The sequence below is a fragment of the Rattus rattus genome, chromosome 13 (assembly GCF_011064425.1).
Source record: "Rattus rattus isolate New Zealand chromosome 13, Rrattus_CSIRO_v1, whole genome shotgun sequence".
Taxonomy (NCBI): Eukaryota; Metazoa; Chordata; class Mammalia; order Rodentia; family Muridae; genus Rattus; species Rattus rattus.
This window is the reverse complement of record NC_046166.1, coordinates 13,277,747-13,293,251: the sequence shown is the minus strand read 5'-3', so window position 1 is coordinate 13,293,251 and position 15,505 is coordinate 13,277,747. Positions and strand designations below refer to the sequence as shown.

General features: G+C 54.9%; 1 protein-coding gene across 1 annotated transcript; it reads left to right on the top strand.

Moving 5' to 3' along the window:
* Positions 1-3,045: 3,045 nt before the first annotated feature.
* Positions 3,046-15,449, top strand: Jak3 (Janus kinase 3). The gene is given in 29 exon segments (XM_032918492.1): positions 3,046-3,355; positions 5,048-5,240; positions 5,406-5,529; positions 5,907-6,018; positions 6,129-6,274; positions 6,482-6,676; positions 6,678-6,765; positions 7,131-7,253; positions 7,333-7,343; positions 7,345-7,390; positions 7,392-7,486; positions 7,572-7,683; positions 8,211-8,397; positions 8,772-8,884; positions 8,987-9,118; positions 9,552-9,612; positions 9,615-9,635; positions 9,936-10,063; positions 10,562-10,694; positions 10,831-10,982; positions 11,084-11,234; positions 11,708-11,847; positions 11,931-12,120; positions 12,287-12,411; positions 12,491-12,649; positions 12,651-12,664; positions 13,438-13,555; positions 14,159-14,269; positions 14,916-15,449. Coding segments are annotated over 28 exon segments (3,279 nt in total). The 5' UTR covers positions 3,046-3,355; positions 5,048-5,056; the 3' UTR covers positions 15,024-15,449.
* Positions 15,450-15,505: the final 56 nt, after the last annotated feature.

Below are 15,505 nucleotides of genomic sequence, written 5' to 3'. Positions count from 1 at the left end.
CATCCGCACATCCCCTAGGCACCTCAGGGCCCGGTAGCTGCCCAGCCCTCTTCCCAGTCCTCTGTTGCTCTAGTCAGTGCTTATCTGTGTTTATTTTACATGTGTGGTGTTGTGCTTGTGTGTCTGTGCACCACCTCAGTGCTTGGTGCCCACGTAGTCCAAGAGAGGGTGTCAGGTCACCAGCACACGGCCTGCAATTCAGGCAGGCACGGGTGAACCACCTATTGGGTGCTGGGAATCAAACTCGGGTCCTCTGGAGGAGCCAGTGCTCCTAACCACTGAACTGCTCCATTCTGCCATCTCACCCCCACTCCTTTTGCAGAGTCACCCTCACATCTTATTCACATGCATGATTGATTATGTGTTGGTGTAAATTCTAGGCTCCCCCTCAGTGTTTATGTGGGTGGCCCCAGGTGAAGTGTCCCAAACATCTAAGCCTCCTGTCTCTTGCTTCGGCTTCCTGATTAACAGGATTACACGCCCATAGGCTCCTCTCCCACCTCTGAGACAGCTCCTCTCAGCCTCAGACCCTTCCTTTCGTGTGCTTGGATCCTGATTCCAATGCTGTCATACTCACTGTCCTCCACATAACCTATGGGGTTCCTCCTATTGGGCCTCGAAAACCTATGTAAGGCCAGGTTGACCTCCAGCAGTCTCTGTCCCAGAACGAGGCAGAAGTTCCTCTGTGTGGTTCAGTCAGGAGCCTCATTAGGCCTTTCCCAGAATCCTCTCAGGGCCGGACCTTATCCTATCTTAGTTTTCTGTTGCTGTGAAGAGATCGTGACCAAGGAAAGTCTTACAAGAGTAAACATTTCATTGGGGCTGGCTTACAGTTTCAGAAGTTTAGTCCATTATCACCATGGTGGGAAACATGGAAGTGTCCGGGCAGACATGAGATTTCTACATCTGGATCCACAGGCAGAAAGAAGAGAGAGATTCTGGGCCTGGCTTAAGCATTTGAAACTACAAAGCCCACCCCCAGTGACACACTTCCTCTAAGGAGACCACACCTCCAAATGGTGTCTCTTCCTGGCGAGCCTATGGGGGCCATTCTTATTCAAACCCCAACACACCCCTGCCTAGGATCCCCCAGTGTGTGTGTGTGGGGAGGGCTGCATTGCAGTGTCCTAGGCTCCATCCACAACATTCTACCTCCAGGTCTCCCAATACTTGGTGCCTCCATTTTGCCGCCTGCAGAAGAAGGATTCTAACAAATGGATCTTGTGTTTTTTACAAGCCCTTGTTCTTTTTTTTTTTTTTATCGGAGCTGGGGACGGAACCCAGGGCCTTGCGCTTCCTAGGCAAGCGCTCTACCACTGAGCTAAATCCCCAACCCCTGATCTTGTGTTTTTTGAAACAGCTCATTGGAGTCCAAACCTACAAACCTGGGAATCCTAAGGGCTTCAATTCTTAAGAGTACCTGTTTCACCTTTTTAAGATTTTAATTACCTAACAGCAGTAAGGCAGAGGGGAAGTTACTTCAGGATGGAATGGAGGGTTCCAGGCCCTGCAGGCTCCCATAGCACCCTTGCTTCCCCCCAAATTTAACACAAACGCCCCGTGTGCTTTGAACTTTTTTGTAAGAGAACACAGTAGTTCTTTCTTTCAAACATTAATTTATTTTGTATGACAAGGTTTAGTTGTGTAACCTGAACTGATCTGAAAGTCACTATGTGGCTCAGACTGCAGCAACCCTCCTGCCTTGGCCTTCCGAGTGGTGGGATCGTCACACATGCCCTCCCATGCCCAACCATGGCCGTGTGGGTGTCTTCTTCATGTCCTATATGGGTAAGGTCAGAGAAGGATGCCTTCTGTCCTTCTGTGGCACTCTCCACCTTCTTCCCTTGAGACGGGGTTTCTTACTGCCTAGAGCTATCTATGCTGGTGGCCAATAAGACCCAGTCATCCTCCAGTCTCCATCCAGCTGTTTTACATGGTAACAGGGATGAAATTTCAGGTACTTGTGCTTATACAAGCGTTCTACCTCCTGAGCCACGCCCCCAGCGCCTCACTGGAGCATTCTAGGCAGGAGCTCCACCCACAAGCCACGCCCACAGCGCCTCACTGGAGGATTCTAGGCAGGGCTCCACCGCTGAGCCACACCCTCAGCCCCTCACTGGGGATTCTAAGCATGACTCCACCCTCTGCCCCCCCACCCCAGACCTCCACTGGGGGATTCTACACAGGGCTCCACCCCCGAGCCACGCCCCCAGCCCCTCACTGGGGGATTCGAGGCAGGAGTTCCACCAGTGAGCTGTGTTGTGTGGCACATATTGGTTTGTTCTGTCATTCTTCAGCCTCATCCTCCGCATCACACCTGCTGTCTCTTCACATTTCCATTCCTGACATCTGTTTCCTCACTTCATCCTCTCCCAGACATATTGGCAGATCAAGAGGCCTAACCTGCTGGGTGTGATATTTAAGGAGTTGTTGCTCTGGGTCTGAGGCACCTGGAGAGACATCTGAGAACAGAACTGGGTGTGCTTTAGAGGATCAAAGCTGCACAGTTCCCTCCCCCGAGTGTCACTCTTAGTTCTGCCCCATGCAGCAGGCCCACTGGCAACAGATGGGTAAAGGGAGGCACCAGGGTGCAAGCCTCAGCCTATTAGGAACCTGAGGATGTCAACAGAGCCAGGGATGGAGGACTGGAGGACCTGCTCCCTCCATCACCCGCTGAGGCCTTTTCAGAATCCTCCAGGCTATCCCTGTGGGTCCCAGTGATGGAACTCAAGTCAATCTGAGTGGCAATAGCCTACACGCCCCTCCGCTGTCTCCCAGGCCCCATCTCATAGCTTTTGAGCAGAATAGAAGGCGAGGTTTTCAGAGGAAGCGGGAGCACGCCCAGCATGCAGGTGGCCTTCTCAGGAAAAAGCCAGTCTTAGCTCATTAGGACCGGGCGGCCCAGAGGTTTGGGTTTTTTCCACCTGTAATTTTTTAACATTACTCAGAGTGTCTTTTAGAAGGTTAAAGGTTGGGGGTGGAGTGGAAACTGAAGCTGAAATGTGTGCTGGCTGCAGCAGGTCCCGGCCCGGGGCAGGTCCAGGTGGCTCCAAGGACACGCATGGACAGGAGCCTGGGGCAGACTGGGGGTTTGGGAGTGGGGGGTGTGCTCTGTGAATTCAGGTCCCCAGCAGCATCCCTGCCTTTCTGTCTCTGCCGGGCCTCTATCCCAGAAAGGTGCCCAGCGGCACAGGTTTCTAGTCTACCACCCCCCGGGCCTCCCGCCCCGCCCCGCCCCCAGGGTGCCCTGACTTTCCGTAAATGACGGCGGCCAGGAAGCTCAGGGGCCGCACAGGAAGAAGCAGGGACTTTCCTGTCGCAGCCCCGGCTGCCCCCTGCCTCGGCTCGGCTGCAGGTAGGAGCGTGGGGCGCGGGCGCCCGGCGCGGGGGTGCTGGTGCGGGCTGGGCGCGGGCGCGGGGCGCTGCCTAGACACCGCACTGGCGGTTCAGCAGCGCGCATGCGCCGCGACCTCCCCGCCCCCACCTTCCCGTCCTAGGAGCGGGAGGTAAAGGGCCCGAACTTTCCATTTGGTATATTCTCATACTTCTTTAATATTCGTATCCGCTTTGCTGTTTTATATCTTACATTTTGAGGATGGCTGTCCGTCCGTAGCCCTGCTGGCCTGGAAGTCACTATGTAACCCCAAACCCATAGCAATTCTCCTACAGCCTTCCCAGGAGCAACAAGAATTGGGGAAGACGATGATGATGGCTTTATTTTTTTTTTTAATACTTCTATAACATTTTAATCTGTTGTATTCTGAGTGATTGTGCTTTGCACACGTTCGGAGGTCAGGGGACAACTTGCCGGAGTGGGTTCTCTCCTTCCATCATGTGGATCCTGGGGACCAGCAGGCTTGATGGAAAGTGCCTTTACCGCCTGAGACAGGGTCTGACCTTGAACGTATAATGACAGTTGTGGTACCACCACATCTGGTAATAGGTTAATGACTTTAAGTTCTCTATTTGAGACAGGATTTCTCTGTGTCACCCTGGAACTCACTCTGTAGACCTGGAATCCACAGAGGTTCACCTGCCTCTGACTCCGGAGTGCTGGGATTAAAGACATGCACCACCACTACCGGGACAGATTTTTTTTTAATTTTTTAAATACAATTTCATGCAGCCCAGACTGGCCTTGAACTTTTTTTTTTTTTTTTTTTTTTTCGGGGCTGGGGACCGAACCCAGGGCCTTGTGCTTGCTAGGCAAGTGCTCTCCCGCCGAGCTAAATCCCCAACCCTGGCCTTGAACTTCTAATCTTCCGCCTCCATCTCTGGAGTTTTCTGGTAACAAGTGTGTACCACCATGCCTACTTTTGTTGTCTTATTATGGGAGGGGCACATATGCAGAGGTAGGAGGGCAACTTTACGCAGTTGGCCCACCCTTTCTACAGTGTGAGCTTTGGGGGTGAAACTCGTGTTTTTGGACTTGGCTGTGAGCCACCTTCCTGGCCTTGAGGACTGTGGTCTGAGCAGCTGAGGGGCTGTTTCCTGCCTTTTCTCACATGCTCAGGCCCCGCCCCTTGCCCTCAGCAGCTCTGAGTGGTGGGAAGTGTATTCTCACTTAGGCCACTGCAGGGAACGTCCCTGCAGTAAGGACCAAGGAAGAGCATAAAATAGATGTTAGACTTGGGGTTAAGTGGGCTGAAGAGAGACCAGGAAGGATTGGGAGACAACACAGGCCCCTGAGTGCCCATCCACAGGTTCATGAGCAGGGCCCCCGTCACAGAAGCTTCTGGCTCCAGCCTAGATGACCCTGTGACCTTTAGACCCATAGGGAATAAGACAGTTGTCCCTACTAAAAACCTCTGCTTCCTGTTCAGGCCTGTTTCTGTATCTGCCATCAGTTGCTCATGCCTGCCTGGGGTATTGGCTTGGCTGGCTAGGCTAGGATGTGGAGGCTTGTGCATCGATTAATTGGTGATGTCTGCTGGGGTGCAGAGAAGTGCACAGACCAGAAGACACCTAGTCCCCAGCTTGTCTGTCACTCGAGGGAATGTGGCTCCTCTCCTCTCTTTCAGTCACACTCCCTTCTCTGCCTCTCTAGGCTATACTCATGGCACCTCCAAGCGAGGAGACACCTCTCATCTCTCAGCGCTCTTGTAGCCTCTCATCCTCAGAAGCAGGAGCCCTGCATGTGCTCCTTCCTCCCCGGGGACCTGGGCCTCCCCAGCGACTGTCATTCTCTTTTGGGGACTACTTGGCTGAGGATCTGTGTGTGCGGGCTGCCAAGGCCTGTGGTGAGTGGGTCCCTAGATGACCACTTAGTAGGGCTGAGCAACATCTTGAGAAAAGGAGTGCTGGGGCTTCGAGGGGTGTGTAGAAGTTTGGTAAGGGAGGATCATGGGCTCAGCCTGTGTTGTTGCGTTGGTGATTTGGGTGAACTGATGGGCCCATCTCTTCAGGCATCCTGCCCGTTTATCATTCACTCTTTGCTCTGGCCACCGAGGACTTGTCTTGCTGGTTCCCCCCAAGCCACATCTTCTCCATAGAGGACGTGGACACTCAAGTCTTGGTCTACAGGCTACGGTAGGAAGTGAGCCCTCTATTTACCTTCAGGGTAGTATTTCTTTCTCTTTTTTCAAAGATTTGTTTATTTATTATATATAAGTACATTGTTGCTGTCTTCAGACACACCAGAAGAGGGCATCAGATCTCATTATAGATGGTTAAGCCACCATGTGGTTACTGGGATTTGAACTCAGGACCTCTGGAAGAGCAATCAGTGCTCTCAACTGCCATCTCTCCAGCCCCCAGAGTAGTATTTCTATTCAGTCTAAGTAGAGGATATTGAGACCAGAGAGGTTGGGCTGTTTGCTATAGGTAGGCCACACAGCACTTCAGTGACCCAACTTGGGCTCTGGGAAGTCAGAGCTGAGTGGACCACCCCATTCTGGAACCCACAGCTTTTATTTCCCTGGCTGGTTTGGACTGGAGACCTGTCACCGCTTTGGGTTACACAAAGATTTGACCAGTGCCATCCTTGACGTACATGTTTTAGAACACCTCTTTGCCCAGGTTGGTATTCTTCGGTGGGGAAGGCTCAACCTAGGGATGGGGGACCCCAAGGCAACATCTCAGCTCCCAGGACAGAACCCCACCTAACCAACATCTTGTGGCCAACCCAGCACCGCAGTGACCTGGTGAGTGGGCGTCTCCCAGTAGGCCTTAGCCTGAAGGACCAGGGAGAGTTCCTGAGCCTAGCTGTGCTGGACCTGGCCCAGATGGCTCGTAAGCAGGCCCAGCGGCCAGGAGAGCTGTTGAAGTCCGTCAGGTGAGGGCCAGGGGCCAACTCTCCGTGGTCTCTTTTGGCTGCGGACCTGGGGCCCTATCATTTCCCCTTACTGAACTCTCTTACACGTACCTCCTTCCCAACGTCAACTTCTGCAGCCACCCTGCCGAAAGGGTCCCCGATGTATGTCTCATGTGTCCTTCGGGTCCCCTTCACACCCTAAGAGCTCGGCGTGCCCCCCACCCACAGTTACAAAGCCTGTCTGCCGCCCAGCCTGCGCGACCTGATCCAGGGCCAGAGCTTCGTGACGCGCAGGCGCATCCGCAGGACCGTGGTCCAGGCGCTGCGCCGTGTAGTAGCCTGCCAAGCCGACCGCTACGCACTCATGGCCAAGTACATCCTAGACCTTGAGCGGCTACATCCAGCGGCCACCACTGAGTCCTTCCTCGGGGACTCCAGGCGCCCAGGAGGAGCCAGGTTGCCTGCGTGTGACAGGGGGATAATGGCATCGCCTGAGCTCTGAGGACCAGGAGGTTCTGGGGCAGGGGACTTGAGGCGGGTCTGGTGGGAGGCGTGGCGATTAGTAAATGCTTCAATCCCGGGGAGGAACTAATCAGGAAAAGGCCCAGTCGGGCCGTAATTGGTCTGCACTAGGGGTGGGGTTAATTAGAGGCGGATCCGCGGGTGGAGCTACCCAGGGACTGGACCTGGGGGCGTGACCAAAGGTTGGGACTAGGTAGCGGCGGGGACGGGCGGACAGGGATAGTCAGGATTGGGTCGGTGGGCGTGAATTGACGAGGCCAGTCTTAGTCCCCTTTCCCTGCCCCACGGGAAGCTGTGCTGGATCCAGGACTGTAATCCCCCGACTTCTAGCTTCTGTTTGTCCTTTCTTCCTCAGCTTTTCCAGACCTTCTGTGACTTTCCCGAAATCGTGGATGTCAGCATCAAGCAGGCTCCACGCGTGGGTCCGGCAGGGGAGCACCGGCTGGTCACCATCACCAGGATGGACGGTCACATCCTGGTGGGTCTTGGCACTCGTTTTTCTGGTGCTGACCCTGGGAGTGGGGGCTCCATTGTTAATGAAAAGTTCTCTGCTGCAGGAAGCGGAGTTCTGGGCTGCCTGAGGCGCTGTCTTCGTGGCTCGTGGATGGGTACTTTACGCCCGATCTCGCACTCCAGGCATTTCTTCTGTAAGGAGGTGGCACCGCCACGGCTGCTGGAGGAGGAGGCGGAGCTGTGCCATGGACCCATCACGTAAGGAGCTGGCCGGGGTCACAGAGGGGACAGGGTTGGGCAGCGGGAGGTGTCTGGGTTGAACCTGGCTGCTGTCCTGGCCCAGGTTAGACTTTGCCATCCACAAGCTGAAGGCCGCTGGCTCCCTCCCGGGCTCCTACATTCTCCGACGCAGCCCGCAGGACTATGACAGCTTTCTTCTTACTGCCTGTGTCCAGGTTGGTTCACTGCTGGTGCCAGGATGGCTTCCTGAAGGAGGTGACACCTGAACTGGGACAGAAAGGGATGTTTCCATTTTTCCTTGAAGAGCACTGGCCTATAATCCTAGAATTTAAGAGACTGAGGCAGGATCAAGCTTACAGGCCAGCCTGAGCTACATAGAGAAATTATGCACCAAAAATTGTGGGGGGGGTTGTCTCATGGGGGAAAGGTTTTTCTCCACCAAGCTTGAAGATGCTAATTTCATCCATGGCCTTCACAAGGTGAAAGGACAGAACTGACACCCATAAAGTGCCCTCTGGTCTCCACATGTGCACTGTGGCATGCATCTACACAGAAATGCACATACATAATTTTAAGAACTGGAGAAGACTCAGGGAACACAATCCCGGCAGGGTGGGGGATGGGAGGTGGGGGCAGCATCTGCAGAGGTTAGAGGCAGAACTGAACATACAATCCTTCAGGGAGAGAGGAAGGGGTGGGGGCTGTGCTCCAAACTCTGCTCAGGTTGAGGTCCTCTTTGCAGACTCCTCTTGGCCCCGACTACAAGGGCTGCCTCATCCGCCAAGACCCCAGTGGGGCTTTCTCCCTGGTTGGTCTCAGCCAACTGCACAGAAGCCTACAGGAGCTGCTCACAGCCTGCTGGCATTCTGGGCTGCAAGTAGACGGCACTGCCCTGAACCTCACATCTTGCTGCGTCCCCAGACCCAAGGGTGAGTCGTTTTTCCTCCAAGCAGCCCAGCAGCTTCGGGTGGTGGCAGAAACCAAGAACTGAGGTGATTAGGACAACACAGTTTTTGGCACAGTCTTCAGACACCAAGTTAGGTATTTTCAGTTGGCCACCGTCCCTCACTTCTTCCTGTGGGTGAATGTCACTGAGGTGAACCCTTGCAGGGACACATCTCCCCAGTGTGGTGTCCAGACTGACACAGATCATGGCGGCCTAGAGGGAACCCAGTGCTTTCAAATCAACCCCAAGTCCACATCTCAGGAGTGACTTCTGGGGGCACCCCAGGCTGAGTATGGGAAGTCCAAATCTTGGAAACCTTTGCCTCTGACCTCTGACCTCTGCTTTCTTGCCACCCAGAAAAGTCCAATTTGATCGTGGTGCGTAGGGGCCGCAACCCCGGGCACTCCCCATCCTGCTGTGCGCTGACAAAGTTGAGCTTCCACACAATCCCAGCAGACAGCCTGGAGTGGGTGAGGGCCCCTTGAGCCAGATGGGTGAGGGTCCCGGGTGAGAGCCAGGGCTGGGGCCCTTGGAAGACATGGACGCCACCATCAACTGTCTGTCTCTCCCAGCATGAGAACCTGGGTCACGGCTCTTTTACCAAGATCTTCCATGGCCATAGGCGGGAGGTTGTGGACGGCGAAACACATGACACAGAAGTCCTCCTGAAGGTTATGGACTCCAGACACCAGAACTGCATGGAGGTGTGGCAGGGACCAGGAAAAAAGGGCATGAAGGAGGCTTGCTGGGACCTAGAGTTCAAGACCAGACTTGGGGACATAGTAGGACCCCATCAAACCAAAGTCGAGTTTAGCCACTCTGAGCTTGGCTAAAACCCAACATGAGGAGGCTGGAGAGGAACAGGGCGTGTGTGTGTGTGTGTGTGTGTGTGTGTGTGTGTGTGTGTGTGTGTGTACATGTAGATGTCATGTCTAACTGATGGTGAACATGACATCTGCAAGGCCAAGAGCAGGACCAAGAGAGTGTGAGTTCAGCTCTTCCCAAGCCCATCACATCCTGGAGAGACCTGAGATAGCTTCTAGTGGGCTCCAACGCCAATGCACGGGAGCTGGTGAGCATTCCACCAAACGTGGGAAGGAATCCACATGACTTCTGGGTTGCTCCTCTGTTCCCCAGTCCTTCTGGAAGCCGCAAGCTGATGAGCCAAGTATCCCACTCCGCACTCTGGTGTTGCTGCACGAGTCTGCATGGCTGGAGACAGTGAGCCCCACACCGCACCCCACCCCAGCCCCAGCCCCTCCTCCATTTTGCTTGACCTGCATGCCTCTGATAACCCACCTCACACCCCAGGCCCACTTTGATCCATTTCCACCTGGCCGCTAATTGCTAGTCAACATTGCCAGCTTGCAAACCCCCTCTGAATCTTGACTGTATCTATTCAGTGGAGCTGTTAGAAAAGAGATGTCCAGCCTGAGCTAAGAGCAGAGGGCAGATGGGGCAATGTCTGCTGAGCACCTTGTCACTTGTGTCACCACCACCCCACTCTCCCCCTGTCCCCAGGCATCATGGTGCAGGAATTTGTGTACCTTGGAGCAATCGACACATACCTGCGCAAGCGTGGCCACCTGGTGCCGGCCAGCTGGAAACTGCAGGTGACCAAGCAGCTGGCCTATGCCCTTAACTACTTGGTGAGTGTTCCTGTGTCCGTGTTTATTTCCTCTACCAATGAGGAAATGAAGAGTAGGCTCTGTAGTTTGTATAGGAGCTCGGTGAGGACTGAAGCGAGGAACAGGATGTGAGCCTGTTCAGAGGGTTGAGAGCATCAAGGACTGTAAACCCATGGGTGTCGAGGGAAGCAGTAAGTGAGGAGGCCAGGCTGTGGGGGGCAGGGCATAGAGATGGAAACTGGTAAGAGGAGAGGGTGTCTTGAATGGTGAGATTAGGGGCTTTAACTGTCCCTAAAGCCATGGGAAGGTAGAGAAAGGGGTGTGGTGGTTAAGGGTGGGTATGATTAGTGTAAGGGCAGGTTAGGGTCACAAGACATGTCTTCATGGACTTACAGTGACTGTCAAAGCCTGTTCTGTCTGGGCAGCATCAGGTAGGCTTTGAAGGATGCAGAAGAGCTTGCTTAATAGTGTTCATTCATCAAACACTCATCCACACTTCCCTGTTCCTGTAACACTTAGGAGGACAAAGGCCTCCCTCATGGCAACGTCTCAGCGAGGAAGGTGCTGCTAGCTCGAGAGGGGGTTGATGGGAATCCACCTTTCATCAAGCTGAGTGATCCTGGTGTCAGCCCAACTGTTTTGAGCCTGGAAAGTGAGTACAGGCCAGCCTCACCCAACTATACCCTGTGTCCTGTGTCTGCACACACAGTTGCACAGGGCCTGCACTGGCAAAGGAGACCTGCTGTGCAGGAGGTGATCGTGACCATTCTCACTTCCACATCCTCCAGTGCTCACTGACAGGATTCCCTGGGTGGCCCCGGAGTGTCTCCAGGAAGCTGGAACGCTCAACTTGGAGGCTGACAAGTGGGGCTTTGGCGCCACCACGTGGGAGGTGTTCAGCGGGGCACCCATGCACATTACCTCGCTGGAGCCCGCCAAGGTCAGAGCGGGTGGTCTCAGCCTTATGGATCTGGTGTGGTGAGGGTAGGGTTAAACCACGTGACGAGCATCTCAAACCCAAACGGAACACTCGCCCCTCAGAAGCTGAAGTTCTATGAGGACCGGGGACAGCTGCCGGCCCTCAAATGGACAGAGCTGGCGGGGCTCATCGCACAGTGCATGTCGTATGATCCTGGCCGGCGCCCCTCCTTCCGAGCCATCCTCAGAGACCTCAACGGCCTCATTACATCAGGTGCCCTGGGGTGGAGAGGGTCCCCGAGCTGGGTCCCGGAAGGTTGCTGGCTCCAGCAGTCAATGTGAGCTAAGACAGCTGCTGGAACTAACCTGTGGCTAAGATAAAACTCAATCAGCATTTGTTTTGCAATGTAGTCCAGGCTAGTGTTTTACAATGTAGCCCAGGCTGGCCTCTCAGACTGGATTTCTCTCTGCCTCATCGTCCCGGATTTGGTTTTATTTTGTTATCCGGGTCACAGGCTGGTGTCACTGTATGGCTCTGCCTCTCGGGTCCCCTTTGTGTCTGTAGCCCTTGGGATCCCACAGAGTGTGCCTTTGCCCGGACTGTGATCGTTCCCACTCCCCACAAAGTACCCGTGGGCATCTCATAATGCACAGAGAGAGCAAGTTTCAGATGGAGTTCACACACCAATTCAGTTTGGGGTTGAGGCACAGAAAGATACCCCACTTACTCATGTGACCCCGCCCTAGATTACGAGCTCCTCTCAGACCCCACACCTGGCATCCCGAGTCCCCGAGATGAGCTGTGTGGTGGTGCCCAGCTCTATGCCTGCCAGGATCCCGCCATCTTCGAGGAGAGACACCTTAAGTACATCTCCCTGCTGGGCAAGGTGAGTGAGCGGAGCTTGTGGAGCGGGGCTTAAGTTGGCGGGTAGGAGGGTCAGGCAGAAACTGCGCTCTCTTCCTCCCACAGGGGAACTTCGGCAACGTGGAGCTGTGCCGCTACGACCCTCTGGGAGACAATACGGGACCCCTGGTAGCAGTGAAGCAGTTACAGCACAGCGGGCCAGAACAGCAGAGGGACTTCCAGCGAGAGATTCAGATCCTCAAGGCTCTACACTGTGACTTCATCGTCAAGTACCGCGGAGTCAGCTATGGGCCTGGTGAGAGGCGGCGGCAGCTCGGGAAGGGGTTTGAGTCCCGCTTCTACCCTTTCCCAGTGTTGAGCAAGGCCGTTAACCCCCATGAATCTCAGCTTCCATAACTAGGGCTTGAGCGAACCAATGCACCCGGTAAAAGGTGCTTGAGAGCTACTTTCCCTATCCGCAGGTCGCCAGAGCCTGCGGTTAGTGATGGAGTACCTGCCCAGCGGCTGCCTGCGGGACTTCCTGCAGCGCCACCGCGCGCGCCTGCACAACGACCGCCTACTGCTGTTCGCCTGGCAGATCTGCAAGGTGCGAGCAGCGTGGAGATCCGGATGGGGATTCTGGGGTCCGGGATCCCGGGCCCACATGCTATCACGGCCTCCTACAGGGCATGGAGTACCTGGGCGCGCGTCGCTGCGTGCATCGTGACCTGGCTGCGCGCAACATCCTGGTGGAGAGTGAGGCGCATGTGAAGATTGCTGACTTCGGCCTCGCTAAGCTGCTGCCGCTCGGAAAAGACTACTATGTGGTCCGCGAGCCCGGCCAAAAGTCCCATCTTCTGGTATAAGACCAAAACCCCTGGGTTGGGATTTAGCGAACAGTGGTAGAGCGCTTGCCTAGCAAGCGCAAGGCCCTGTCCGGTCCCCAGCTCGAAAAAAAAAGAAAAAAAAAAAGACCAAAGCCCCTGACGCCACGCCCACTGAGCCCCAGACTCCCACACTTTACTGCCTAAAATCGGTCCACTTCGAAAGCCTTGCCCTCGCAGACGCGCCGCCCACAGCATGGTCAGCCCCGTAGCCACGCCCACGAGGCCACGCCCACAGCTTTATACCAGTACCCAGCCTAACTGTGTAGTCCGGACTACCCGACCCTCTCCACAGAGTGATGGTTTAACCTCATTGTTCTGGCTTCACCCTCAGTGACCACAGTCAGCCAAGTCCTTCACAGGTCTCTTCTAGCTCCGCCCCTCCGCACGCCCGGCCTTTCACGCTCCATGCGGTTCGCCCCTCTAACGTCACCCACTTCTGTCTATCTTTCTCCGCTTTCCCGTCGCTGGTTCCTCTCCTTATGGAACTTATACGTACCTGCATGCCTATCTGCCCCACGCACTTTCCCAGTTGCACATCATCCAAAGCCCCGTCCAATCCACTTAGAGTCTCACCCTCAACCTGGCCACGCCCACAGGTCCCCAGACAGCCTCTGAGCCGCCTTATGCAGTCTTGGCTACTAGTCTCCTGACCACACCCCTTTCCTAGTCCCCCAACCTAACCACACCCTGCCCACGATCCTTACTGGCCACACCCTTTTCTGACCACGCCTCTGTCCCGCTCTCAGGTACGCCCCTGAGTCCCTATCTGACAACATCTTCTCCCGCCAATCTGACGTGTGGAGCTTCGGCGTGGTGCTGTACGAGCTCTTCACCTACAGCGACAAGAGCTGCAGCCCATCCACTGTGCGTCGCAGGTCCCATCTCTCCCTCAGTCTTCCCTCCTGACCTCTAACCCTCCTCTTGACCTCCAAACTTTTCTCTTGTCTTCCAGCCTTCTCTCCTGACCTCAGCCCTTCCTCCCAACCTCCAGTCCTTCCTCCTGACCTCCAGACCCCCTCCTGACCTCCAGACCACTTCTTGACCTCCAACCCTTCCTCCTGACCTCCAGTCCCTTTCCTCCTGACTTCCAGCCCCTGTCCTGACCCCAGCCCTCCTTCCTGAGTCACAGCTCTTTTTTTTTTGTAAGATTTATTCATTTATTATATATGAGTACACGGTAGCTGTCTTCAGACACACCAGAAGAGGGCATCGGATCTCTTTACAGATGATTGTGAGCCACCATGTGGTTGCTGGGAATTGAACTCAGGACCTCTGGAAGAGCAGTCGGGGCTCTTAACCGATGAGCCATCTCTCCAGCCCCGAGTCCCAGCTCTTTTTCCTCACCTCCAGATCCCCTCCTGACCCCCACCTGCCCTCCTGACCCTTCAGGCCTTCCTTATGATATCAGCCCCCTTCCTGACCCCAGCCCTCCCTTCTGTCCTGCCCTAACTTGCTCCTCTCCCACAGGAGTTCCTGCGCATGATGGGGCCTGAGCGTGAGGGATCCCCGCTCTGCCACCTCTTGGAGCTGCTGGCAGAGGGCCGCCGTCTCCCACCACCCTCCACCTGCCCTACCGAGGTGAGGGAGACAGACTCAAGTTTCCCAGTTTCCATTCCTGATTGACAGCATTGGTCATGACTGGGAAGGCTTTACATGAGGATGCTCAGCTTCAAGGGCTTCAGAAATGTGGTTTTCACTTGTGTTGAGGCAAAGTCTTGCTATGTAGCCTCCTCTAGCCTGGAACTCGACATCCTCCTGCCTCAGTCTCTCCTGGACTGAGAAGACAAATGCAGGTGCCACCACCACCGCTCTCAACTCCACATTTTAGTGTTTCTTTTTTTATTTACTTTTTACAGTGCTGAGAATTGAAGGCACATGCTAGGCAAGCACACATCCTATGTCATGACAATGAAGGGGCCTCGCAGGCCACTCCCAGGCATAAGTGGATCTTGTTGGAGGAGCCACTAGAGTTCATTCCCAGTAGGAAGCAGAGCTATGAGAGAAGCAGATGTGTTGCAAGGTGGGGAATGTGTGCCTGTCACTCTAGCCATCAGCAGGCCAGGGCAGGAAGATTACCACAGGCAAACTTAGTTTCTGTTCAGAGATCCATAGGGAGCCACGGAGAGCTATGGAGCAGTGGGGTGACTTGGAATGTGTGCCATTGAACTGAGTGGAAACCACGCCTCTCAGCTCAGGCACCGCCCACCTTGCTTCCCACCATCAGGTTCAAGAGCTCATGCAGCTGTGCTGGTCGCCCAACCCACAAGACCGGCCAGCGTTTGACACCCTGAGCCCCCAGCTGGATGCGCTGTGGCGCGGAAGCCCCGGATAGCAGCCAGGGATGAGCGTGAGCTTGGTTCCTATGATCTGGCTGTGTGACTTCAGGCGGGAAGCTGTCCCTCTCTGGGCCCCAGCACCCCCAACCCCCTCTGGCCACCTCTTCCCATCATTCTTCCCTCCCAGAATGGGGATGTTAAATAAGTGACCCCAGGCTCTGCACGGTTGTCATTACCTCTGGAAATGCTTTACTAGCAAGTCTGCCTTCTGCAGAACTCACAACCCCAGGTCCCAAGAGCACCCTAGACTTGGCCAGAAACCCACCCAGACCCCCAGACCCTCTCTTGACCCTAGGTCTGTGCCCAGTCCCTTACTCCCCTGTCCGTGGGTTTCTTGGGGGCTGTGAAACCTCAGCATGGTCTCCTGACAGATTGGGTTCTGGGAGTGTTTGTTAAATGAATAAATGAATTCAATAGAAAAATAGTTTGTGGTTGGAGTTGGGGTATAAGAGAGCTGGCTTACAGTGGGGCAAGTGTG